The 24,557-nt window shown below is 51.6% G+C and overlaps 9 protein-coding genes across 9 annotated transcripts; 4 read left to right on the plus strand and 5 right to left on the minus strand.

The window, feature by feature from the left end:
• Positions 1–31: 31 nt before the first annotated feature.
• T069G_09464 (JAB1/Mov34/MPN/PAD-1 ubiquitin protease domain-containing protein) lies at positions 32–1,235 on the plus strand (the record flags this gene model as incomplete). The annotated part of the gene is made up of 2 exons (XM_056176674.1): positions 32–139; positions 276–1,235. The coding sequence occupies 2 exons, from the start codon at positions 32–34 to the stop codon at positions 1,233–1,235; spliced, it is 1,068 nt and encodes a 355-aa protein (XP_056025152.1).
• An 857-nt stretch (positions 1,236–2,092) lies between these two features.
• Positions 2,093–2,760, minus strand: T069G_09465 (uncharacterized protein; the record flags this gene model as incomplete). Its single annotated transcript, XM_056176675.1, has 2 exons — positions 2,093–2,380; positions 2,446–2,760. The coding sequence occupies 2 exons, from the start codon at positions 2,758–2,760 to the stop codon at positions 2,093–2,095; spliced, it is 603 nt and encodes a 200-aa protein (XP_056025153.1).
• A 2,051-nt stretch (positions 2,761–4,811) lies between these two features.
• T069G_09466 (eukaryotic initiation factor 4E domain-containing protein) lies at positions 4,812–5,967 on the plus strand (the record flags this gene model as incomplete). The annotated part of the gene is made up of 3 exons (XM_056176676.1): positions 4,812–4,840; positions 4,904–5,713; positions 5,793–5,967. 3 exons carry the CDS (start codon positions 4,812–4,814, stop codon positions 5,965–5,967), a joined length of 1,014 nt encoding a protein of 337 aa, XP_056025154.1.
• Positions 5,968–6,623: 656 nt separating this feature from the next.
• On the minus strand, positions 6,624–8,279 carry T069G_09467 (ubiquitin carboxyl-terminal hydrolase domain-containing protein; the record flags this gene model as incomplete). The annotated part of the gene is made up of 1 exon (XM_056176677.1): positions 6,624–8,279. The coding sequence occupies one exon, from the start codon at positions 8,277–8,279 to the stop codon at positions 6,624–6,626; it is 1,656 nt and encodes a 551-aa protein (XP_056025155.1).
• A 632-nt stretch (positions 8,280–8,911) lies between these two features.
• Positions 8,912–11,729, minus strand: T069G_09468 (utp13 specific WD40 associated domain-containing protein; the record flags this gene model as incomplete). Its single annotated transcript, XM_056176678.1, has 5 exons — positions 8,912–10,104; positions 10,159–10,368; positions 10,420–11,418; positions 11,471–11,498; positions 11,553–11,729. 5 exons carry the CDS (start codon positions 11,727–11,729, stop codon positions 8,912–8,914), a joined length of 2,607 nt encoding a protein of 868 aa, XP_056025156.1.
• A 379-nt stretch (positions 11,730–12,108) lies between these two features.
• On the plus strand, positions 12,109–13,811 carry T069G_09469 (uncharacterized protein; the record flags this gene model as incomplete). The annotated part of the gene is made up of 4 exons (XM_056176679.1): positions 12,109–12,144; positions 12,194–12,511; positions 12,582–12,760; positions 12,902–13,811. The coding sequence occupies 4 exons, from the start codon at positions 12,109–12,111 to the stop codon at positions 13,809–13,811; spliced, it is 1,443 nt and encodes a 480-aa protein (XP_056025157.1).
• A 390-nt stretch (positions 13,812–14,201) lies between these two features.
• Positions 14,202–15,825, minus strand: T069G_09470 (alpha/beta hydrolase fold domain-containing protein; the record flags this gene model as incomplete). The annotated part of the gene is made up of 7 exons (XM_056176680.1): positions 14,202–14,342; positions 14,428–14,556; positions 14,611–14,725; positions 14,779–14,893; positions 14,946–15,081; positions 15,136–15,219; positions 15,280–15,825. The coding sequence occupies 7 exons, from the start codon at positions 15,823–15,825 to the stop codon at positions 14,202–14,204; spliced, it is 1,266 nt and encodes a 421-aa protein (XP_056025158.1).
• A 2,347-nt stretch (positions 15,826–18,172) lies between these two features.
• Positions 18,173–21,514, plus strand: T069G_09471 (protein kinase domain-containing protein; the record flags this gene model as incomplete). The annotated part of the gene is made up of 6 exons (XM_056176681.1): positions 18,173–18,942; positions 19,000–19,200; positions 19,261–19,380; positions 19,467–19,518; positions 19,567–21,200; positions 21,271–21,514. The coding sequence occupies 6 exons, from the start codon at positions 18,173–18,175 to the stop codon at positions 21,512–21,514; spliced, it is 3,021 nt and encodes a 1,006-aa protein (XP_056025159.1).
• Positions 21,515–22,333: 819 nt separating this feature from the next.
• On the minus strand, positions 22,334–23,929 carry T069G_09472 (uncharacterized protein; the record flags this gene model as incomplete). The annotated part of the gene is made up of 1 exon (XM_056176682.1): positions 22,334–23,929. The coding sequence occupies one exon, from the start codon at positions 23,927–23,929 to the stop codon at positions 22,334–22,336; it is 1,596 nt and encodes a 531-aa protein (XP_056025160.1).
• Positions 23,930–24,557: the final 628 nt, after the last annotated feature.

The raw sequence follows: 24,557 nt of genomic DNA on the forward strand, positions 1-24,557 counted from the left end.
ACGTTTGTCGAGACATTTTTTTTGGCCCAGTATGGCTGCCGCAACGGAACGGTTTTTGCACCTCGCTCGCCCGCTGGCGCACACGAACATCGGGCTCCAGACGAACATTGCCCCGCTTACTGTCCAGATCCAGCCTCAGGTATATAATGCACCATCACGAGAGAACCCCTCCAGTTTGCTTCGATATAGGACCGGGAGAGACATAGAGAGGGCATAAAGAAGAGGGGGGAAAGAAGAAGAAACAAGTTCATTGGCTGATGTGTTACTGTGGCTAGGCTGTCCTCTCCATCCTCGATCACGCCGTTCGACGAGATGTCCGTGAAAACTCCCAGTCCACCCGGGTCATTGGTGCCCTGGTAGGCACCCGCTCCGAAGATGGAACCGAGGTCGAGGTCCGCTCGTGCTTCGCCATCCCCCATACCGAGGAGGAGGACCAAGTCGAGGTCGACGTCGAATACCAGAAGAACATGCTCGCCCTGGTCCTCAAGGCCTCCCCCCGCGAGTCCCTGCTTGGCTGGTACACCACCTCCCACGAGCTCAACAGCTTCAGCGCCCTGATCCAGAACTTCTTCGCCGCCCCTGACACCGGCACCTTCCCTCACCCCGCCATCCACCTCACCATCTCCACAGAGCCCGGCAAGGATATCGAGACAAGATGCTACATCAGCGCTCCTGTGGCCGTCAACGCCGAGCGAGCTGCCGAGAGCTGCCTTTTCATCCAGGTTCCCCACAAGATGCTGTACGGAGATGCCGAGAAGAGCGCCCTCGAGGCTGTCGCAAGCGCTCGGGACCTCGAGTCACGGAGTGCTCCCCTTGTATCAGATATTGAGAGCTTGGGTCGATCTATCGAACAAACCATTGGGCTTCTGGACCGTGTCAGCGAGTGGGTTAACGGCGTACTAGACGAGGATGAGGAGCCCAACAATGCCTTGGCTCAGTACCTCATGAGCGCCCTGTCTCTGGCCCCCAAGGTCGATGCTTCTCAAATTGAGCACGACTTCAACAACCACATCCAGGACGTTCTCATGGTCAGCTACCTGGCTAACACCATCCGCACCCAGATCGACCTGTCCCAGCGACTGGCCACGGCCAACCTGGTCAGCAACGAGAAGGAGGAGGGCAAGGGTGACGGTGAGAAGGGTGGCCAGCGCGGAAACAAGCGTGGCGGACGTGGAGGTGGTCGAAGCGGTGGTCAACAAAGAGAGCCCAGAGAGCCTCGCGAGCCCACCGAGTAAAGGACACGGCGAAAGTGATATTAGCAGCTATATATAACTGTTTCCTTGGGCTTAATTTGTTTTTTTCTTTTCCATCCCCGGCAACTAAGCCCTAGAAGGAAAGACCCCTACGAAGGAAGTGGAAAAAAGGAATATGGAAGTGGAAAAAAGGAGTCCGCCTGAGGCGTCTTTGGATGGACGGATGGGAGAGGAACTGGGCATGTATCGTGGCATTGTCCCAGCAATACACAGACGCACGAACACAGTATCATCACGGCGTTGTGGTATGCCAAACTTGATTTTGGCACTTGAGATATTAGATATGAATATTGATTCGTCACGCAGTCTCTTTCTGGCCTGGTACTATGAACATGGAAATATCCCGATGAAATACGATGAGTTGTGATGCTGGAGAGCAAGATGAAAATTGAGCCTGCTGGCCCATGGCAACCACTAACACTTAAATGAACGTATGTGTAGTGTATGGTTCATTGAGAAATCCGTACGGGATTATCGATTCTTAATTCTCATGATATTGATATGAGTCTGGTCATGTCCTCTACGAAATGCAACAACCTAGTTCATCTCTTCGACAACGCACGTCTCACCGTGATCAATCACCCTATGCTAATTGGAGTTTTCAATGGAAAATCTTCATGAAAACTATACGCGACTGGTACAACAAGCCAGGAAATAGGTGACAAAAAGCTCCTTCAAGTAGCCCCTGTTAATTGAACTTCTATATAGATACTTTACGTCAAGCAATAATTTCTGTAGTATCGCTATTCATGGTATGCCCCAACTCCATGCGCCAGTAGGAAAGCAAACAATTATACTAGATGCAATGTACATTTTCCATAGCCCTCCTCCAACGCACCTCACGCAAATGATACCCTCTTTTTGCCCGCCTTGGACGCTTTTGAGCCCGTAAGTGATATGCTCTTCAGGTTGTCGTCTCCATCGCCCTTCTCACTCTTTCTCTTGCGCTTCTTCCTCAGGGACTCCTTGGTGTCCTCAAACTTCGCCTTCTTCTCTGCCGCCTTCTTATCGGCTTCCACTTTCCTGGCCTCGCGAATCTCCTCCATCTGGCGGGCCTTCATTATCTTCGACTCGATGTGGCCTTCCTTTTCGGCTTGCACTAGGGACAGGATTGTCGTCATGCTCTCCTAATCGCATAATTAGCACTCAATGGGTTCCCTTCAAGGCGTAATTCCGTCATGTTAAAGCTTACCTTGTCGTCCACGAAAACCTTGCCCTTCTTCTTGCCCTTGGGCTTTTCGACGCCAATGGGAGTAATCATGTTCAAAGTCGGGATGCCAAGCTCTTCGGCAGTGTACGTCTTCTTCTTCGGCCGCTTCATCAGCAAGGCACGGTTCTTCTCCTTGACCTGCTGCGACACAACGGGGCCCTTTGGCTTGGACTTGGATTTGGGCTTGGAGATGCCATCGGTGGAAGACCGCTTTGCGCCGCCCTTTCCAGGCGCGCCCGCGCTGCTCTTCGAGCCTGCGTGCTTGTTCTTGACCGTCCGCGTCTTGCTGGGAGCCATTGCGAAAGCTCTTTTAACACGAGATGTAGTAAGTTGAATTTGGTGATTTAGTGCACTCTAGGCAAATCTCCAAGCTTTGCTGTCGCGCCGCAGAAATTTTTGGGCTTATCGGCTCTTATCAGTCGCATCGAGGGGCGATAACAGGATGGCCGTGGATAAACAAGTAACTTTGTACTTTGTGGGGTGGGGGATCTCGGTGGTATTGGATGAGAGCTTTCGACTTCTGGAACCCAGCGTTGCTGCATTAGACAGCAAGGATGCATCTTGATACTCGGTGCTGCATCAGAAATGTGGTGTCACACGAGCTGTTGTTTTAATGTCCTTGATTTGCTAATTGGCGGACGATATCTAAGACCTGCCATCTATCTGTCCGACTGATGATGACCTCACCAGTGTTAACCCAGTGTGCCGGCCTATCTTTGACGCCGGAAGCAGCATTCAAAATTGTTATCTTCACGGATTTGCGCCGATAATGATATCATATCAATACAGCACAGTGGTTTTATCCTGCTATATGTCTTCTTTTCACTTATTGCTTGCCAAATAATAGTCCTCATGTGCGGTCCTGTTGCCATGCAACGAAAGTCGCGTGCTCCAAGAGGACACGGCAGATTATTTGACACATCACATCAACAAGACATGGTCAGCTCTCGCGCTCCGAAACTAAAGTGTAATATGATCTGATCGATAACAAGGAGGTCATAAAGCTACCAATAATACCACTGCAGTACCTGTCAGTAGCTATTTTGACCGGTATGGAGGCTGAGACATTGATTATGCACTTATATGCAGCCCCAGAGATCTACAGCATCAACGTTCTCGTCCAAGGTGAGAGCTACCTATTTATGACTCAAAATGTAGTTCCATGCACAAAGAAAAAAGGATTTCAAATCGGATCATGCAAGGACCCAAAAGTCCAATAGCACGGTGAGGCCCTATTAAGCCCAATGGGCAGCCATCAGGCTAATATGCAGCCATGTGGTAGATGATGGAGAAAAGGAAAAGGGAAAAAGAAAAAAAAAATGAAGCAGTGTGACGTGAGCCAAGCCTGTCTAAGCTCGGTACAACACCACTCGAAATGGAACCTTTGTTCTAATTTTTTTGTGTATTCCTTTTCCCCTTGGGAGTAAGCTCGATATGACCTTATGGAAGCCATCCACCTATTGATCTCGTTGACATTTTATAAATATACATCTCCCGTCTCATACCCAAATCCCCCACGGAATGGATCATCAAGAAGCTCCCCATACATCTGCGGGAAACACGTGTAAAACTAGGCTTGCTTTATATTATTGGACAGATCAATTCCCAAGCACCGTTTCATGCGTCAGTAGGTAGCAGCTTGAGACTAATGCCGCACACCACCATGCACTCGCGGTTGCAGTGCTCAGCCGCCAGCTGCTAAACGCACTGACAGAAATTTCTACAGGCGTCTGACGCGCTGTCGGTTCCGGCTTCAAGGGCCTGAAAGTGGGTTTCATGTGGGCTTCCAGAATGGAGGGCTTCTCTCAAGCCGCTAACCGTAACCCCGTTTGGTACGGCCGGCAATGTACCTGCTAGCACTCCACGTAAATTTCACCAACCGTCGATGTCACGCAGAATTCTTCTACCTTCAAGAACCCCAAAGATCCACAACCTCACTACATAATTCTCCCCAAACCCGAACAGCTTTTTCGTCGACACATCGCGCAATCACCGCCATCCCTCCGCCTGCATCGCTCTTCCAAGTATTCAACAATCCTCCTCGTCTCGCGACCGCCTCCTCGAAGCCCCTCCATCGCCTTTCCGATCACCAGCTTTTCTAAGCAAACCCCCCTCCTTCTCTCGCTCCCTCCCGCATCGCATACCTAGTTTACAAGTTTTTCTCCCATCTTGTCACCGACTTTCGAGACCCGCGCATCCAGAAACATAGCATCGCCTCCTGTCACGCCTCATCCTGCGACTCCCTGCGACCTCCGTCTGACCCTCGAAAAACCTTTCCCGAGCGAGGCGTCCCTCCCCTCCCCGCAGCACCGGCATCAAGACCAGACGAATACCCCCAACAAGGCTTAATGGAGAATCTATGGACTCGTCGAACCAAGTATGATCTCCCCACACGTCGCCTCCATGGCGAACCCCTTGTGACTGACCTTCCGGTGTCTAGCTCGTCAAAGCTTTCCCTCACTACGCCTTCCAATGGGGCCAACGGCTTGGGGGGAGGTGATCCCGCCTCCCGCAGTGCCACGGTAAAGTCGTCGCATGGCAAATCGAATCCTTTCAACAGCACTCCGGGGAGTGCGCTGGTGTCTCCGACGGGGGGAGCGTCCAGCGCCTTTGGTCTGGGCTCGGGGGCTTTTGCTTCGTTTGGCTCGTTTGGCTCTGCCAAAACGCCAAAGTCTGGCGGGAACCCTTTTGAAACCGCGATGGGCTCAGCCGTCGCCAAGCAAAACGCCTCCAAGGACGCGGTGAAGCCCGTAGCCAGACCACCCAACATGGCGCCCATTTCCGAGTCCAAGGCCGCAGAGCCGCTGCCCGGGGTCACACAGATACACATGTTGAAAGATGCATGGTCTTTCTGGTACAGGCCCCCGATCTCGAAGGCGCACGGTTTCATCGAGTATGAGAATACACTGCACGGTATCGCCACGGTGCGGTCGGCGGAGGAGTTCTGGCAGATCTACTCTCACCTCAAACGGCCGTCAAGCCTGCCCGTCGTGTCCGATTATCACCTCTTTAAAAAGGACATTCGGCCAATATGGGAGGATGAGGTCAACCGGAAGGGAGGCAAGTGGGTTGTTCGCCTTAAGAAGGGCGTGGCAGATCGGTACTGGGAGGATCTGCTGCTGTCCCTCATCGGCGACCAATTCGGCGATGCCGGAGAGGACGTCTGTGGTGCCGTGTTGAGCATGCGCAATGGCGAGGATATCTTGAGCATCTGGACCCGAACTGACGGCGGTCGCGTGCTCAAGATCCGGTATGTGTGAACTTTTTTTCTCCTTCTACGTCACAACTTTTTACGACCCAGCCAACTAACCCCTTGTTTGCCATTTTAGCGAAACTATGAAGCAGGTTCTCAACTTCCCGGCAAACACCCGTCTCGAGTTCAAGTCGCATGATTCTAGTATCCAGCAGCGAACTGCTATTGACGAACAACGTCGCGAAAAGGCCAGTCAACACCACAATGACAAACGCCACACGACCAACGCAGCCAAGCAGACCTACGAATAAAGAAGAAAGAAAAGCTTGAAATCATCAAAAGGCTCGCACAGCCTTAAAACCTCCTCTTGTGATCTTATTTATGCCGCCAAACTGTGCCATGTTTTCGTCCTTCTTGTCGGCTATGATGGAATTTTCCCAAAGTTTATGTGTACACTACCGGGCAGAGCGCTTGGGTATGTTGCAGACCCGTTGTTTTGTTGCTTTTCGTTGTTTTTCGCTTCCTGGTTTTCTGTACGTCCTCTATGTTTTTTTCTTCTGTCTTTTTTTTAACTCTATATCTTGGGTGCGGCAGTTTTTCGTGTGATTTCTTTCCGCGGATGGAAAACTACTGGGATGTACACTGGGAGACAAACTGATTTTTGCTCTACCTGGAAAATGGTGGGCGGAAGGGCGGGTTTTTTTATTATGTGGATAATGTACTATAGCTTGATGGTTTGAGCACGGCAAAGCCTGGCGGCGGCCTGTGTCTTACGAAACAGAAAAAAAAGGACAAGAAGGAATGAAATAACAAAGATGCTCTTGCGCAGGCTGAAGAGCCTGCGAGTGTCAATTCTATTTCGACATATGATTGAGTCCTCCTTTTATTGTGATGATTTCGCCCTTGATCCAACGCCAGCGTTATATAGTGGTATTATATGGTGGTATTACATGCACAGCTCCATCATTCACGCTGTTCCTTTTCCTTTTCCCGGCCCTGCTGTCTTGGTAGGTGTTCTTCTTCGCTCCCAGATTTGTAGATATGTCTCTCCAAGATAGAGCAGCTCGCTCTGCACCTTGTCGACAAACAAGTCCTGGCACACAACCCACTCGCCCGTGGCTTTGTCCTTGACCTGGACCTTCCAGGTCTTCTTCTCCTCGCCGCTATCCGCAACATCGTCCCTCTTGCGGACCGCCTCGTGGACGACGTTGGCAACGAGATCGTACCATATCGGCTCACCCACGGGCCATTCATTTGGATTGGGCTCCACGTACGGCGAAACGTCGAGGTTCCTCGCGTCGAAGGTGACGATTGTGGGGTTCCGCTCAGAGACGAACTTGTTCTGTGAGAAGCGCTTGACGTGAAGCAAGAGATACGGCGGGAGCGGGTGCAGCAGGCGGTATCGTTTTCGCTGTGCGTGGTGCTCTTGCGCCCGCTTGCCATCATATTTACTCAGGATGGTGCTCAGGGGAACTTGCGGGATGATGTTCTTTTCCAGTTCGTCCTGGAACAGCGGCGCAGACGGTAAGTCGAGCGTCAAAAAGAGGAAGCGCACAATGTCGACCTTGACTTCGGCGGCCTCTTCAAAGCGCAGACGATCGCCTGCATCGGCTCGGGCGGTGATGGCCTGGGATTCGACCTTGAGCTTGCCTTGGAATGTGCGCTGTATCATGGAGCTGCCCGGCTTCGTCTTGCTGCCGCCGAGGCCGAGATGGAGATTGTTGAGGAACCACGAGAGGAACTCGACAGGATCTGATTGGTTCGTGAGGGTGAATCGTTTGTTGGAGAGGAGGGCGATTTCCTGTAGGAGCTCGTGCGGTGAGACGTGGGATTTGAAGGCGCGCGGGTTCCAGATCTTGCGAAACAGGATGCTGCACCTCTTGACGAGCTCGGATTTCTTGGAAAAGTCTTCCAGCAAGAAGTAGTTCCGCAGCGGAGAGACGTGTGACAGTGCCTGCACCACCACGTTGAGGTAGTCGTTCTCTTTGATGTTGTTCATGCCGACGAACCCCGGCGTGTACTCCTTGCCGTCGAGCGTCCAGCTGACGTGGTTGACGCGACGGTCCAGCTGGATGACTTCATTCTTGGTGTATCTAGGATCGGAGACGTATTTGATGTCGTCGAGCGACTTGCTCTTGACCTCGTAGCCCTCGGGCAGGACGTAGACTTTTTGCGTCTCGAGGTTGATGTACACGTGATGATCCTCGTCGAGGGAGTGAAAATAGGCGTGCGACTTTACGCCGCGGCCTTGAAAGTATTTGCCGCAGACGAGGCATGCGTAAACGTTGATGTTGGAGAGGGAGACGGAGCACAGCTTCTCAAAGTCAAAGTCGAGCACGTTGCGGTCGATGGTGTCGAGATAGAGGTCGTCGTATCCGTCGGCCGGCCCCGATTGCCGGACAGGAGCCGACATGGGCGTCTCTTCGTCATCTTCACTGAAGCTTTCGCTGTCTTCATCGTCTGGACGGCCGTTTCTTGCGTCTCCGTCTTGCTCGGGGCTTTGCGCATCGTCGTGGCTGTTTGCGAGGGGCGAGTCGAAGTCGCCCATTCGAGATCGCTTGGACGCGGGCGATGCGACGTCCTGAAGCTCGTCGAGAGCTTCAGAAGCTTGTCGTTTAGACATGGCTTGTGATGGAATAGCAAGGGGGAGAAGCTGTGTGTTTGGAGAAGAGCAATGCTATGATATGAATTGGACAAGAGGTTGAGGTTGACTGGTACAAGGCTGAAATGGAAAATGTCAGTGGGTCTAGTAGCCTAAAAGTCAGCGGCATGGGCAGCTGCTATTGTAGAGAGGATGACATCCATCCCATCTCACAGTGTTCAGCTGAAGCAGAAACAAATTATCTATTATAAGCAACGTGAAGACGATTGATGAACCGATTTAATGGAATTTCAATTACTAATCGTATTACAACCAACTCACAGTTTTCTGAAAACAAGTAACTTTTTGCATCTTTTATCTGCTTCTCTCAAATCATGATGCCCTCCTAACCTAGACTCAATTTTCCTCTTCTCGGGCCTCACGTTTCGTTCAGATAGAAACATTGTTTACTTATTTCGAGCAGTGCTAAGTATTACAGTAATTGGTATAATGACCATGAAACCAATGTATTACTACCCTTTTATTTATCTAATCCTTTCGCTATAATATGATGATTTTGGAAATGGCCACTTACATCCACTCATCCTCCAACCAGTAAAATACCAACTACTTTATATACTGCCCCATATATGTTCTTCCGTGTAATTGAAACTCTAACCACTCATGACAGTGTCGCCCTGGAGCGTCGGGGCGAGGCTGTCCATTTCCTGCAGGGTATACTCTACCAGATAGCTTTCGTCCACCAATTCCTCCATGCGCTTGTAGTGTCTCTCAGTATACACCCTCAGACCGTGCAGCACATCCTTCAAGCTCTTCTCTCCCCTCGAGCCCTTGACAGGCAAGTTTGAGAACTTTGAAGCCGGGTAGCTCTTGATCAGCGTCCACAGTATGCGCTGTGCCACTGGAGCTGTGCGAGCGTTTGTGTTCCAGTCCCGCAGCCTCAGCAACAACAAGTATATCTGGTCGTCGGAGAGTGTTGCAAGAACTTCATCGACTGCTTTGATACCACATAGACTGCCCTGTTCGGGCTTGCTAGTTGTGACAACAGAGGTAAAGAGGCCGAGCAGCCGTCCAGGATGATTCAGCTGCAGGGCCAAAGTAATGGCTTCTCTGTAAGATCCAGCATGCATGTGGTTCTCAAGCTCCTGTTCTTGCTCGATGAGCTTCAGTGCTGCCTGAGATGCTGCTGCTTGAGTTTCGGACGTTGTATCTTTCCAGAACGTAACGGTAGAATCACCGCTTCCAGAGACGACGGCATTGGTCTTTGGATGCACAGCCAAGGCCCACACTCGATCTTCGTGGTTGTCCAAAGTGCACTCAGTTTCTCCAGAGTTTGCATTCCAAATCTTAACAAGCCCGTCACCACCGGCACTCGCGAACTGCACCAGTCCTTTGGCCTGTTCCGAACGCGAGGTCATGCTGAGCCAAGCTACCTTGAGAATCGAGTTTGAATGCCCCTCAAATGTACGAATGCACGTATAATCTGACAGATTCCAGAGCTTGATGCTCTTGTCACCACTGCCTGTCAGGATAACACCCTTGCCTGTGACAGGGCCATCTTCTCCCTGAAGAGCGGGCATTTGAGCAGGCGAGAACTGCACAGTCCATACTCCTCGCTTGTGCCCACGAAGAATACCTTGCACTTCTCCCTCCTCTACTGACCACACCTTGACAGTCTTGTCTTGTGAAGCAGATGCAAAAAGCTGGCCGGCATGATGCACATTGATTGCGTTGATATCTTTGTCGTGGGCTTTTCTCGTAAAGACTGATCGGGCGTTGGTTTTTTGACCTTGTTGCTGGGGTGTTTTGGAAATCTCCCATTTCTTGATTGTCTGATCTTGTGATCCTGTCAAAAGAAAAGGAGGTGGATGGTTGAGAGGATCCGTTCGTGCCGCTGAACCTTCGACAGGAACAGTTTTGGGCAAGGCCACAGCACCAAGAGATTCTGCATGTCCCGAAAAAGTAGCCCAGCACACATGAGTGCTACTGGCGGGATCGATTCTCCAGAGCTTTGCAGTATTGTCTTTAGCTCCAGTGGCGACCCAGTGCCCAGACCAGTCAACATCCAATGCAATTACAATATCCTCATGTCCTCGTAAGAGGGCCACATCTTGGCCAAAGAATGGAGTCTCCGATTTTGTCCACGCCGTCTCCTGAGCACCATTTTCTGATTCGGCTACGGATACCAAACGAATATCCTCAGAGTTCGTGGCCAGAGCAAGCAGTGAGTTGTCGGGTAAGAGATAGGCCATGTCGATGATCTCGTCATGTGTGCCGGATATCCGGCGGAAAGGCTCAGGTATGGTAATGGTTGTTGTCGTAGCCTTTGATGACAACTCGTACAAAGCCAACGTGTGATCAACCTGCACTAGGAGAATAAAGGGAAGTTCTGGTCGGTAAATGCCGGCAATGATTCCCTCCTCTTCGCTCTTGGCAGATTGTTTCGGTGTCAGCTCTGAGCCCTTGTCGGTATCCCAAATGCGAAGACATCCGTTGGCTCCGGCGGAGAATGTGAGGTTTCCATCGTCGATGAATCCCGCTGTTTCGACGAGCTCGAGACATGGGACGACTTTTCGGATTTTCCACGACTTCGTATCCCACCAGATGAGAGTCTTGTCCCTGCTGGCCGTGACAAGAGCATGCTGTGCTGGAGAGTAGTCAATCGCCTGTACGTCAGATACGTGGGAGTCCAGGTTGGCGATGCAGCTCCTCTTGTTCAGATCCCAAATCCGCACTTTTCCATCTTGGCTACCAGAAGCTAATCGGAAATTTGTAGTGGTGGCGGCGTCTGCCTCGTCTTCGTCCTCATCATCTTCCGTCCTGGACCGGTTCTTCGAACCTTTGGGGTTTTGATTGGGCATTGCCCTTGCTGCAACCTCAAAGAAACGCAGTGCGGACACCAAAACTGATGGTCCTCGGAAAGTATGTGTGACATATCCACCAGCAATATCCCAAACCTTGATCACACCATCGGTTCCGCCTGTCGCCAGTAGAGTGCCAGTACGATCAACCGCCAAAACAATGACTGGGGTCGCATGTGGCTTCAGTGTACGGACCAGTGATGCTTCGATCGAATCACCCTCTGAGGACCATTTGAGCACGAAAATTCTCATGGACAGCGATCGGGAACAAACGATGAGATGGGAACCGGAAGGCGTTACTACACAATGTCAGTCTCTGCGTTTTACCAATGTTATGCGGGATCCACGAACGTGTCAATGTCGAAATTGAATCTCCATCCTTTGTTCAATTAGCTTTTCATCCAAAGTCGTCTCAGTCCATAACATCACTTACGCCTTCAATCTGTGCCAAATGCTTTCCATTGGTGGGGTTTGTTAGAATAGCATCCTCGCCCAGAGTTGTGGCTAGAATCTGTGCCTTGTTGTCAATTGCAACAGATCCTCCGGTATAGATTGGCCGAATGACGCGCTCGACGTCAAACGTCGTCTTCAAGGGCTGTTTCGTCGCCATGGTGGTGAACTCGGCTCGTCGTGAAGAGGAATCTAGAAGCGCAATGCGCCTGTCTGGGAATTATTTTTTGATGCTCCGATAAGATAAGAGCCGGGCTAATGCGCAAAGGCGACGCCGCTCGGACATGATTGGTCTTGCCTTTGTGCCATGGTTTAACCGTTTAAGCGCCGCTGACGTCCACTTCATTTACAGGCAACTTGCTCCCGTGCTAATCATTGCCAATCCTACTGAATGTATATAGTGAGAGAATCTGGGGGGGAAAATACATCCTTTAATCATCATACAGTATAGCTCCATCTATACTGATATCCGCGTCCGTGGACCATGTTTGAGTGAAGTGAGATGCTGAGGAGCTTGTCTGCTTCAAAAGTCATTCGCAATGGGGATGCAAGGCCCGCTCGTGGCCCAGGCCCTGGTATGAGATGATATGCCGGCCTATTACTTATCACTTCTGACACTGTTAGGGCCGCTCGCCATTTGACGATGTAGTTCAAGGCGAAGGTGAAGATGATCCGCGGATACCAAGTCAGCAATACGACCATGGTGGACGTCCAATCAATCCTGACACTATGAGGATCAACAGGGACATCATCCGGTCACACAACCAGGTCATGTTTATCATTGGCATAGCTGAACCTGAAAATCCAGGCCCCGAAGTTGATTCGCAGAGACGACATGGCGCCTATGAAGAAGCAATTGGGCTGAAGCTGGCATCCTCTGCTAAGCGCTGTGTGGAGGCAGTTGGGCTATTTGGTGTCAATGGCCTAAGAGATCGGATTCTGGTGAAGCGCCCTTCTCCAATCAACGAATTCTGCATCGTTCGCGTTATTGGTGCTAATTGTGTATTGCTAGATTTATAAAAGATATTCCCGAATTCCATTTTGGGAACTATATCAGCAAGCGCGACAAGATTTCTCAATCTCCAGGGATATTCTTCCTGGTGCTCCCGCAAACTTGTTGTCAAATTACATCGAGTTCTCAGTCGCCCGTTTGTGGCTTGGTGAGCAAGAAAAACTGACTGCTCGGCGCTGGTAAGTAATCATCTTCGCGGCAGTAGACTTTGTGTGGAATTACTCACTAATTCCCTTCAGTGTCCATGAAGTGTGGTCATACATCCGAGTTCATCTAGAACTACACATATCCCTACAGAGACTTGGTTTGATACCGAGCAGTCAGTGGCTGCCCAGTCCCTCCTTTTTTATCCCCTTTACTCAAGAATCACCGATTGTCGCCCCGCCGCCGCCCGAAAACTTTGGCGTCTCTGCAATTCTGCAGTGGCTGGGCAGTGCTTTAATAACCAACGCCCCATTTCTTGTTTTTGTTATGACTCAACGAATGGTTCGTGATTGGAAACCGCACATATGGGCCGAGACTTTCAAGCGTCTTCCCAGCACGGTCTTCCGTGGTAAGACGATACCACAAGCTCCGCCATCAATGTCACAGTCTTTCATGAACGAGGCTCCTAGTGAGATTCACAGCAATGAAGGAGGTTCGCCCGTTGCGCCCGTGGATAGCCAAATGCCAACCGACACGGGAAGCATGGAAGTTGTTCGTCGACCCAGTATATTCTCGGCAAGAGGTGATGATTATGGGAGCGATGAGGAGGACAACGATGTGATAAGAGCGACCCTCATCAGTTTTGACGTCGAAGCGACTGAGTCTACAGATGCTCCCCAAGGGCTGTGGAGTGCAGAATTGCGGCCAAGCGTTGCCAACACAGATTCAAGAGCATCTGTCAGTTCTCAGCCAACATATTTAGATACACTGCTCACCCAGATTCCGGCACTGTTGGCGTCGCATATGCTTGCCAACTCCATAACACGGTTGTTGATGACCCCATATGATGCAGCTGCCCTGCGTCTAGTGGCACGAGCATTTTGCTTGCGAAATGGCCTACCCTGTGAAGACATATGCGAGACTAATCTTCTCAGTGGCTGCTCTTGGACGTCACTTATGAACTATCTAGGGACAGAGTATTTGCACCTCTTCCTCACCACCGAGGTTTGGGCGGTTTTCACTGGCCTTTCCCAGTGGTATCATTTCTCCGAGGAAGAGTGGACAGCTGAAGAAGCAAAGAACTAGTGCCATTGGGAGAGAGACAACAGTACTACTATAACACATGGGGCTGGTAGCTTTTGCCCTCCCCTCGAGCATAATGATTGGGAAACCATAGGTTTCCAGCTACAATCCCCTATATATAGACTTAGCGAACGGAGAAGCAAGGGGATTATTTTTAATCAAGTTACAATGGCATTCGGTCAGCTGATTAGAGAGAAGTCGGTGTAATTTGTTTGGCGCTGCACCGCCTTATCGAAGGAGATGGATTATACGGCCGAAATCAAATACCGTGTGTATTAACTCGAAGGGTTGAGCTAACCCTATCTATTAAAGACCTCCATCCCATTTTTGCTCTTTTGTCTATATAATTCATAATCTTGTCTATCCGGAAAGAGAAAATAATGTCAATGCCTCCTAACTCCGCACAATGTTCATTTTACGTCTCATTGGGTCATAATCAGAGCCCGGAAACGCTTGCGATCTAGCGGGATAATCCATTGGCACGACGCTATCGAGATCAACCTTGTATGCCATGTGGTTAAGGAAATTGCACACCTACAGTATTGCGTTAGCGACTTTGGGTAGGTCCCTTGGACTTGTCGCCCTTGAGAGAGAGAGAGAGAGGTAAGGTAGTACATACCGGCCGGGGGTGCCAACGGGATCCTCCGGGTTCAAACCAGCACAAATGGCCGCCCAGAGATGTGGTGAGCAGAATTGTGTTGGGGTTCTGACGGAATTCCTCGAATGGGATGGCTTCTTTGACAGCAATCTGCAAGACTGTTAAAATACAAGCTTTCGTGATTTAGGAGAGAGGAGAACGGACTGGGTCATCTATTGCTGAAATCGCCAAGAATGGTATCTTGATTGAGAGGATTGCGTCTGACGAAGATGCATCACGGTAGTAAGCAGTCTCGGTTGGGTATCCCCATGTGGGACATCTGTGAAAGTATCAGCATGAAATGTGGATGACGCGATTAAGAGGTATTCTTACTGAATTTGCCGATCAAACTCATATAAATAAGTAACGTTTGCAATAGCAGCGAGATCCAAGTTGGTGTGCTGCTTGAGCTCTTTTTTGTGCCTCTCAATCAGGGATTTCATGGCAGCTGCAATGTGTTATGGTTCGGTTCAAGCGTGTATTTTGAGAAGAAAACTTACTGCCCATTACTCTGCTGTAGACCTCTTTTCCAATAAAGGTGCTTGTCATCGTCTTGCTCGCAATATCTAGACTGAATGGGTTTGAGCAGGCGATAGCAGCCTTGAAAAGGCAATCCGATCCCTCTTCACCGCAATACTGGCGGGCATGTTAGCTACTAATGCACTTGAGCACTTGGAGACTGGCACTTACATTGGTTATAATATTAGCACCGAGAGAGAAACCAATACCGAACAGTGGGCGATTTGGAAATGTCTTCCGAAGCCACTTGACCGTCTATTTTTGCGAATTGTTAGTGACTCTTCATGTCTGCCAACTGGTTTCGAGGAATCTTGCCTGTCTGATGTCCCACGTTGCTCGTGCATTATACAAGATGCCACTCGTGATTTTGCTGCCCGCGCAGCCTCGAGAATTCACCACGCAAATCTCCCAGCCCTGTTCGGGTAGAGGAGCAATCGTGTGCCTCAGGTAAACCTCGTGAGAGCCACCCGAAAGGCCATGCAGCACCACCAGCATAGGCTTCGCATCGTCTGAGCCGATAGTGGCGAACTCTTCTTCCGAGTAATGGACAGTACGTGGCGGCAGGCCCTCATCTCGACCATCGTGAGGCTCTACGACAAAATCGACAGCAAAGGATCCGTCATAGGCCTCATGTTCGGCCTGGAAGATTTTGCGCTTGTAGTACACCAGTGGTCCATGCGGCTTCGTTGCCGTCCAGATTGTCTGTATGTGGCCGTTGAATAACAGCGGATTTAGCTGGCATGGCGGCGTGTTTGATTCGCAGATCTTGAGGAGGTCCGTCTCATTGCCGTCCTTTTCCTTGATCGTCCTTGGATTTGGCGAATGAGTAAACTCAATCTTTGCCCTCCCGAGCCACTCCATTGCTGTGAGAGTTCGAACGGTTTTGTAACCCGACGGAAGCTACAATCACAGAGAAAGGGCTAGAAGGTGGTACAGTATCAAGGGCAATAGGGGTGATTGAATCTAGAAATACGCCGAGACAACCAGCAAAACTCGGATCTTTATCTAGATGAAAAGTGCAAAGCCCGCTTCTTGATAACGAGGGTTGCACATGCAACAGTGTCCATGAAGCGGAACCCCTGCGGGTTGGGTAGACAGTACAGCCATGGCGGTGGCGATAGCTGGTAACGGGAGTGTACACCGTACAGAGCGGTGCCAGTTACTCATTTGGCATCAGAGACTGCAGGGGCCCACTGACAGGTTCCGAGGCTTCGAAGAGTTACACCGAACCGCGGCAAATGCTGGAATTGATGTTAGTTTGTTGAGGCACGGAGTAGACTAAGACACCGAGTACCTTGCGATGGATTGTATTTTGTTGCTTCAAGTTGTTTAGCTGGAGTTTGCTGACGCCTATCAACTACTATTTATATGTCAGATCTGATTGCTTGCGTCTTAGTCAATTTGTCTTCAAGCACTGAACATGGCCATTGATTCCCTTATTTTGCGGGTCGATTTACACAAGGTACCTGAGATGCTGGACGGAGTAACTCCCGGCACTGAGCAAACTTAAGGGCACTAGAGGTACCCTCACAGCGTCTGCCTCTCCCTTAGAGCGACTAGTGCATTTTAGGAAGCACCCCCGTTACTGTGCACGAGAAAAATCACGTGGATCAACCTTCTTTTTGGTGTGGGTTCGCACGAAAGAGACTCTACCATGCAAAGCAAGCATCACCAACGCAACGAGTTCGCATCGGCGCTCCACGAGACGCGATGCCTGTGACTGTCGGAATCTTCTGGAGAGCGAGCGCCATGATTCTTTTCTGGGATTCTATGGCATTGCCCGCCAGACATGGGGGGAGTGCGAAGAGGAGTTCGGCGCTTCTGACTCCCTGACGAGCGATTTGGAGCCTTGTCCCCCGGAATATCGTTTCCCTACACGAGCCGACATGTTGGATGCGGCCCACTGATCAAGTACGGGCTTGCTGGGGCTTACGAATAAGACATGATATAAAGCCGCCGACCCTCGGATGAAGTCGTCGCCAATACCCCACCGCAACCTTATTGTTTGCGTCGCAACAAGGCACCTGTAAATCGCCTCACCGTGCCCTCCCTTCGCACGCCTACGGTATCTCCCTGTGACGGCTAGGTTTCTTGGAGGAATCGACTTTGCATATAACGGATAAAACCCTATGCGGTCGTGCAGATATATCGTGCTCTCAACACCAGAGCCCTATTCAAGCCGACATGGCGTCTTTCACTTGTCGAGAAGTCTTGTCACATGTTCAGGCGCCGGATTTGGCGGGATAGAGGCCATTTGCGCATCATATGGACCCAGATTTATTTCTCTGCTTGCTCAGCAGCCTCTCTCTATAGCCTTGAGGCAGGGATTCCGTTGACTTGGATGCCATTGAGATGCTGCAGTGTCGACAGTGACGCTGACCAACCCTGAGGCATCCTGAATGATGATTGGCTACTTGACTGGAGGGGGAATGAACCTTTTAAAAGGAACGAAAAGAAGAAGGAGAAGAGCTACGACACGGAGATCGGGCTAATAACGCAAAACTTGCGCGTTTCATCCCTACATATGTTACGTGGTGGTCAGTTCTCTCATTTGACCTATGCATCACATATCGACGGTCACGAGATAGCTGGCGAAGTTGCGTGGCAGAAGGGGTTAGAATGGCGATTGATGCCCATGGTAAGTCTCGTAAATGATCCGCCAGGATACGTACATAGCGATTTGTTGCTGGTTGATGACGGCTAGAGCATGCTCTGCTCTGGCTGGTCGAGATGATTGGCAGTAGCTGGCTGTCTTCTGCATGTCTTGGGGCTATGAAATGATGGGGAGGTGTATGAGAAAATTGCCATGATGGTGCAAGCTTGCAAGTGCATGTCCGGAAGATTGGGTGGCTATTTGGGCGTGGCGGATTTCCGGGACAGGACGGCTTTGGGGAAGAGCCACGGTTGAGGCTCAGGGCATCCAACGACGGCCGCGAAAAACTCATCATGACGGCGGTCAGCTCTTTGGGGGGGATGTTCGGGGCTGTGGCACCAGGGCCTCGGCGCCCTTTTCTTTTTTTACCCTTTTCTTTCCTCTTCTCTTCCTCTCCCTCTACTGCCCTGCACTTTGCTCTCACAACCCTCAACTGCAGCGCCATTTGTCCCAAGCTGTGGGACGCGGACATACCTCGACCCTTGCTCCTCCGGCTAAGGTGCGGCGATTTACCAGCGCTGCGACGCTAAAAACTCAAACAAGGTGCAGGTCCCAATGGGGCAGACTACATCGCCTCCGCGTCGCCCTCGACATGCTGCCATGAGAGACGACGGAGGAAGTTATGATTACAGAGAACGGCCTCGATCTGGCAGAGGAGTGACATCCTCGGATCGACCAGGATCTCCTCCCCACGGGGCCCGTCACAGCTCGGATTACTCTCGCCAGCACCATCGCCCCAGAGACTCAGCGCCAGCGCACCGGCATCGCTCACGAGACCGCAGCCGGGAATATTCCCGGCGGGAGAGGCCTGCATCCTCGCGCCCGCTTGCCGATTCGGACGACCTGATCCCTCGCTATCGTGAGAGCAAGGCGCGTTCCTCTGAAGTCAAGCCCAGGACGACTCGGGGTAGCCGTAGCCGTAGCCGTGAGCGAGGCCGAGATCGAGACCGAGATCGTGACCGTGGGGGACTCGGCTCACCGTCCTCCTCCAAGCGACACAGAAGTCGGAGCCGCAGCCGCAGTCGGTCTCTGAGCTCATCACGTCGGAAACGCTACAAGAAGGCACACAGTCCGCCACCGCGCGGTCGAGATCAAGGCTCCAAGCCCGAATCCAAGCGACGAAGACACCATTCTCCCGATCGTCGAGGCCCCTCACCGCGTCACCATCGCTCTTCCCACAAATCTCCTTCCCGAGTCGACGACGAAGCCCGCCACCATTCGAGACGACGATCTCATTCCCGCTCTCCAACAAGATCTGAGGCCGACAGGAGACATTCCCGACGCGACTCACGCCACCGTCACAAACCCGAAGCAACTCGAAGCCCGTCACGGAGACGGTCGCCACTACCTGCCAGCAGTCGACATTCATTTTCAAACCGTAGAGATTCGCAGTCACGTGTGGCCGAGCCGGCATTGACGGTCCGCACTGCCACTGACGACCGATCGCGAATCGACGGTGACTACCGACAAGCCAATCGAGACCAGAGACCTGCGTCTCCTATCGCCCATCGTGATCGAAATCGAGGCAAAGAGTTTTCCGAACCGCTTCACACTTCGCGGTCCGACATTGACGACGACATGACGTCTCGGAGCAGTTACCGAGGAGGATACAACCCCACCTATTCACATCAATCCCATCACAGCAATGACCCTCGAGGATATTCTCAGTCTCCTCAGAACTCGGGTTCCTTTCACAACTCGCCATCTCCATCGTCATATGGTGCGGGTCGTTCCGGCTGGAATCATCAATACTCTCCCCAACAGTATGTGTCTAGCTAACTATCTGCATTTCATGGCTGCTAATGAGAATAAACAGACAATATCCTCCGCAGTATGCTCACGGTGGCAGCGGTTATCCTTCCAGTGGCCCTCCTCAGAATGGATCACAAAACCATTACCATGTGAATTCGCTACATTCCCCTCCTTATGCCGCACCCACTGGTCCTCAGGGTAACTACCGAGGGGGTCATCGAGGGAGTGGCTTTCGTGGCGGGCCCACCGCAAATCGAGGTGGCTATCGTGGCACTGGCTTCAAGAGCACCTCTCGGAACCCTTCATTCCAAGCGCCGCCGCCGCCGCCTCCCCCTCCCCCTCGAAGCAATGGATTCCCGTCAGATGAAGAAGTTGATCAGAGGTCCACCGCCGCAGATGCGGATGCGAGTGCTGCGGCAGACACTGAGACCCTTGATGCTCATGAAAATGCCTCTTTGGATCGCTCAGACGATGCACCACCAGCTCCCACCAGTCATACTACGTCCAAGGATGGTGCTGAAGCATCATCACAAACTGCACCCAAGCCGGGAAGTGGTGCCGGCAAGTTCAGCTTTGCGTTTAAGCCCTCCTCAAAACCAACCCCCGCGGCTCCGAAGCCCGAGATTTCCCAAAAGTTCAACGCCGCCCCCCCAAGAAGAGAGTCTGTACAGCAGGCCCAACCCACTAACCGTGAGCGTGAGCGTGAACGCGAACGTGATCGGGACCGAGACCGAGAACGTGACCGTGACCGAGAACCTCCGCCAAGTGCACCCACTGAGCCGTCTTCCGCACGTTCTCGGCGAGAGTTTAGGAATCCTCCCGAGGGACCAAAATTGGGACCGAGAACGCGGAAGGTGATGAAAGTGATGAAACGACCAAAGCCGCGACCGACTCTCCCCGACGACTTGATTGAATCCGACTCGGTGTTTTTCAGAAAGCCTGGAAATGAATCTGTTGTCGGCTCAGGGACATATGGAAAAGTGTTCAAGGGGCTCAATGTATACACAAAGGGACTCGTTGCTCTAAAACGAATTCGCATGGAGGGTGAAAGAGATGGCTTCCCCGTGACAGCTGTCCGAGAAATCAAACTGCTACAATCGCTGAGACACACCAACATCGTCAATCTTCAGGAAGTCATGGTAGAGAAGAATGACTGCTTCATGGTTTTCGAGTACCTCTCTCATGACTTGACGGGTCTGCTCAACCATCCTTCCTTCTCGCTAGATTCAGCTCAGAAGAAGCACATGGCCAAGCAACTTTTCGAAGGGCTAGACTATCTCCATGAGAGAGGCGTCCTTCACCGAGACATCAAAGCTGCAAATATTCTTGTTAGTAGCGATGGAATATTGAAGCTGGCAGATTTCGGACTGGCTCGGTTTTATGCGAAACGACACCAGCTGGACTACACGAATCGGGTCATTACGATTTGGTATCGCTCACCGGAGCTCCTGCTGGGAGAAACCAAGTACACTGCTGCCGTTGATGTTTGGAGTGCCGCCTGTGTTATGGTCGAGATCTTCACTAGGCTTGCCATTTTTGCTGGCGATGGAACAGAGCTCAGTCAGCTGGATAAGATATACAATGTTCTTGGGACGCCGACCCGCCACGATTGGCCTGGAATCACAGACATGGCGTGGTTCGAGCTGCTCCGACCAACTGCTAAACGGAAGAATGTCTTTGCGGAGAAATACAAAGACAGAGTGTCTCCTGCTGCCTTTGACTTGCTACAATCCATGTTCTGCTACGACCCGGCGAAGAGGCCCACAGCATCCACGATCTTGCAACACCCGTACTTCACTACCGAAGAGCCACTGCCCAGACAGGCAATAGAGTGAGTTTGATGCTCCTTTGGATTGATTATCCTGTCATGGACATTCTAGTTTACTAACCCATATTGACAGACTAGCAAATATTGGTGGTGATTGGCACGAGTTTGAGTCGAAAGCGCTGCGGAAAGAAAACGAGCGGCGAGATCGGGAGGCTCGGAAAGCCGCCAAGGACACTGCCCGCGAAAAGGACAAGAAACGCGTCCCGGAGTCTCATGACCGCGAGAGGAGTGCCAAGAGGATACACGTCGATCAGAAGCCGGCGGATAACCGAGGTGGCACTGCTACAGCAACGGCAACGACAGCTACGAAGGAATGAATTGAGCAGCTCTCTATTTTCTTCAAGGTGGCATTGTGAACAGATTTTTACCTGTTTGATATATAGCCGGCTTTTCCTCCCTCCTAGCTCTACTGAAGCTTTGAAGATGGGACGGCGTTGTCAATGTAGTTTATAATGCCGTACATGGGCATGAAAGGTTTCGTTTGCATTTTCGTTTTCTCTTTCTTCTCACTCGAAAGGTGTTCAAAAGGGTATATCTGGCGTTTCGTGGACGTGGAAAGCTTTCCTAAAGGGAGAGGTGGCATTGCATGGCAGAGACTTGGCTCTGCGTCGTTGTTTATGGCTTTGAGAGGGATGTAGAAGAGAAGAACCCGGGCTTCTGGCGGGAAGTTAATATACGAAAGCTGTTACGACGAATTAAAGCTGTGTTGTGCACTGTGCCACTGAAAATGAATCTTCATTCCGGCTATACTATATACATCGAACGCCTTTCAAGTTCAAATGCATGAAAACTATTCATTGCCTCGTGGAATGTATAAGTAATCCAAAAGACACAACAAATATAAAGAAATCCAAGTCTTCTGAGAATATCGTCCCATTGTCATAACGTCATCAATAAATTCATCATAAAGTGTGGTATCATAAGCTCTTTTCTCATGTGCGGGTATCCCATCAAGTAAAATCCAAACAGCCAGCCAAAATAGAAAAAAAAAGAGAAACCAAGTAAGAGGGTCGTTCTGTGTTCTCCTCCTCTTTCTCAGTTTTGTTTGGTATCATATTCGACATTTGCGCTTTTCGACCATCCATTCACCCATTGATCTATCCAATGCCTCTTTTCGGTACCGATCAACCAAGGGATCATTGAAGTATTCCCTTTCCCTTGTAGTCGGTTACCTTTAAGAGGTCTCGGAGACTCCCCTCAGCAAGGCCCTTGTTATGATGGGCGGACGGATTGGAAGATGGCTTCCAGGGCATCCAGCCGTTGATCATGGACAGGATGCCACTGCCTGCAGTGTCCGTCTTGGTGTGCGTGATGGCTCCCTTTGCAACAGAGAGGCCGTATTGCTTCGGAAGAGCAGGCGTCTCCTTGACTAGAACGACAGGGGGCCCCTCAAGGAGCTCCTCTGGGGTTGTGCGTATCTCAAGCTGGCTCGTTGATTCTTGGGGCCGCGCTGGCTCACTGACGAGGCCGGTGGCCGATGAGCGTGGAGAATCTATAGCCGTGCCATTAAGTCTTGTAGAGGCATCGATGAGAGCAAGGGACGATGCGGATTTCTTTGGAGTAGCATCCTCGTGGTGCGTGTCACTTCGCTCATCAAGGGTTTCGCTGGAAGAGCTGCTGTGAGAGGAGTGTCCTGACCCCTTCAGTGCCGCCCGACCGCGAATTTCCTCTGCAATCTCGGACGCAGTCTTTTTCCTGCCGGGCTGTTCTTCATCTGAAGATCGACTAGACGATATGATTGTTTCTAAGGTTCCTACAGCTCTGCTATTCCGGCGAGCCATGCGTCTCCTCCTACGGGTTGATGCTCCTACACTGTGTTCGTCGTCGGCGGAGACTGCCTGCAGGGTTGGGCCTTGGGAGTCATTCAACTGGGCCGAGGAAGTGAAGAAGGAGACCCCAGATCCATGGGGAGTATAATGGACCTCGTATTGATTGCTCAGCGAGTACCTGGATCTGGCACAAATCTCGGCAATCCGGTCTAGATCGGCGTTGATATCACCAGCAACACCGCCACCCTGTGCTTCGATATTGGCCATGAAGCTTTTAAAGCTAAAGGCTTCCACCGGGGGCAGGCGGGCTTCGTCCTCGGCACGGCCATTTACGGGTTTCTTTCCAAAGGATAACACCATGGTGCTCAACATGCCGGGCTCTCCGGACACAAACCTGGAAGGGACGCCGGCGACTGCTTCGGCAAATCGGCTGACCTGGGACCCGGAGCCGGCACCAGGACCGGAGACGGTCGACCCGTGAGCGATGGGGCCACGAGACGAGCTGGACGGCCTGCTGGACGGCAGCGGAGGGTAGTAGCTCCGGACAATGACGGGCTCCGAGTATGTGCTGCTCTGGGCGCCGGTCGACTTTGCGTAGCGATGGCTCGGGAAGTTGTGGTTGAGCTCTCGGAGGGCGGTGGTGCGGTACTCTACGGTTGAATCATCGACGGGGATCGGCTTGCCTTCAGCAGTGGACGGCACAAGGCTTGTCGGAGACGGATTGGGCTGGATGGAACGCCTGAAGGAGATGGGGAGGGAATTGCCGCCACCACTACGAGGTTCGGTGGTGGACGATGATGACCGAGGCGACAGCAGCGATGAAGGCTGAGGCTGAGGCAGCAGCTGGGATTGAGGCTCAGACTGGTGTTGAAACTGAGACTGAGGATCAGACGGAGACTGGGAATGAGAATCAGGCTGAGGTTGGTCTGACGGCGGTTCAAGGCCAAAGGTGGGTAAAGACATGATGGGCTGAGAAGATGCGTATCGGTGGTTAAATACGATATATGTAAGGCCAGGCAGGTTGGGAGAGAGTATTGGGGTGTTGGGCTTCGGCGACGATCGGTCCAGGGTCTCAGCAAGACATCGGGCGCGGCAACATGCAAGCTGTGCAGCTCCGAGCACTCCAAGGCATCAATTCGTGTCGTTCGGACAAGGTCCCTGGCCAGGCCCGGTCTGGTTTGGTCTGGTTTGATCCGGTCTGGTCTGGCTTTGGTTTGGCTTCGACAGGATGGGATAGGATGGGATGGGGGAAGAGGAGGATACTGGACGGATACGTGGTAGGGCCGTAGGGTGTCCCTCGCTAGTGACAAGAGTGGCACGACAGTGACTCTACTGCTGTATGTAGCGTTGGCGGAGTCTCACACAACGACTAAGGGCCAGCGTAAGGCAGAGGAGATGCAGATGCAGATGCAAGAGGGTGCTTGAAATAGCAGTGGCAAGCAAGCGATGGGGGGTGGTGTGGTTGGTGGTTTGGTGGTGGTAATAGTGGCGAAGCAGCAGCAGGACGAAACGAGGGAGAGAGAAGAGACGCGGCGAGACGGAAGAAGATGACAGAACGCTCAATCTCTTCAGCTGTTAAGGGTAGTGATGG

The sequence above is a fragment of the Trichoderma breve genome, chromosome 6 (assembly GCF_028502605.1).
Source record: "Trichoderma breve strain T069 chromosome 6, whole genome shotgun sequence".
NCBI classification, from domain to species: domain Eukaryota; kingdom Fungi; phylum Ascomycota; class Sordariomycetes; order Hypocreales; family Hypocreaceae; genus Trichoderma; species Trichoderma breve.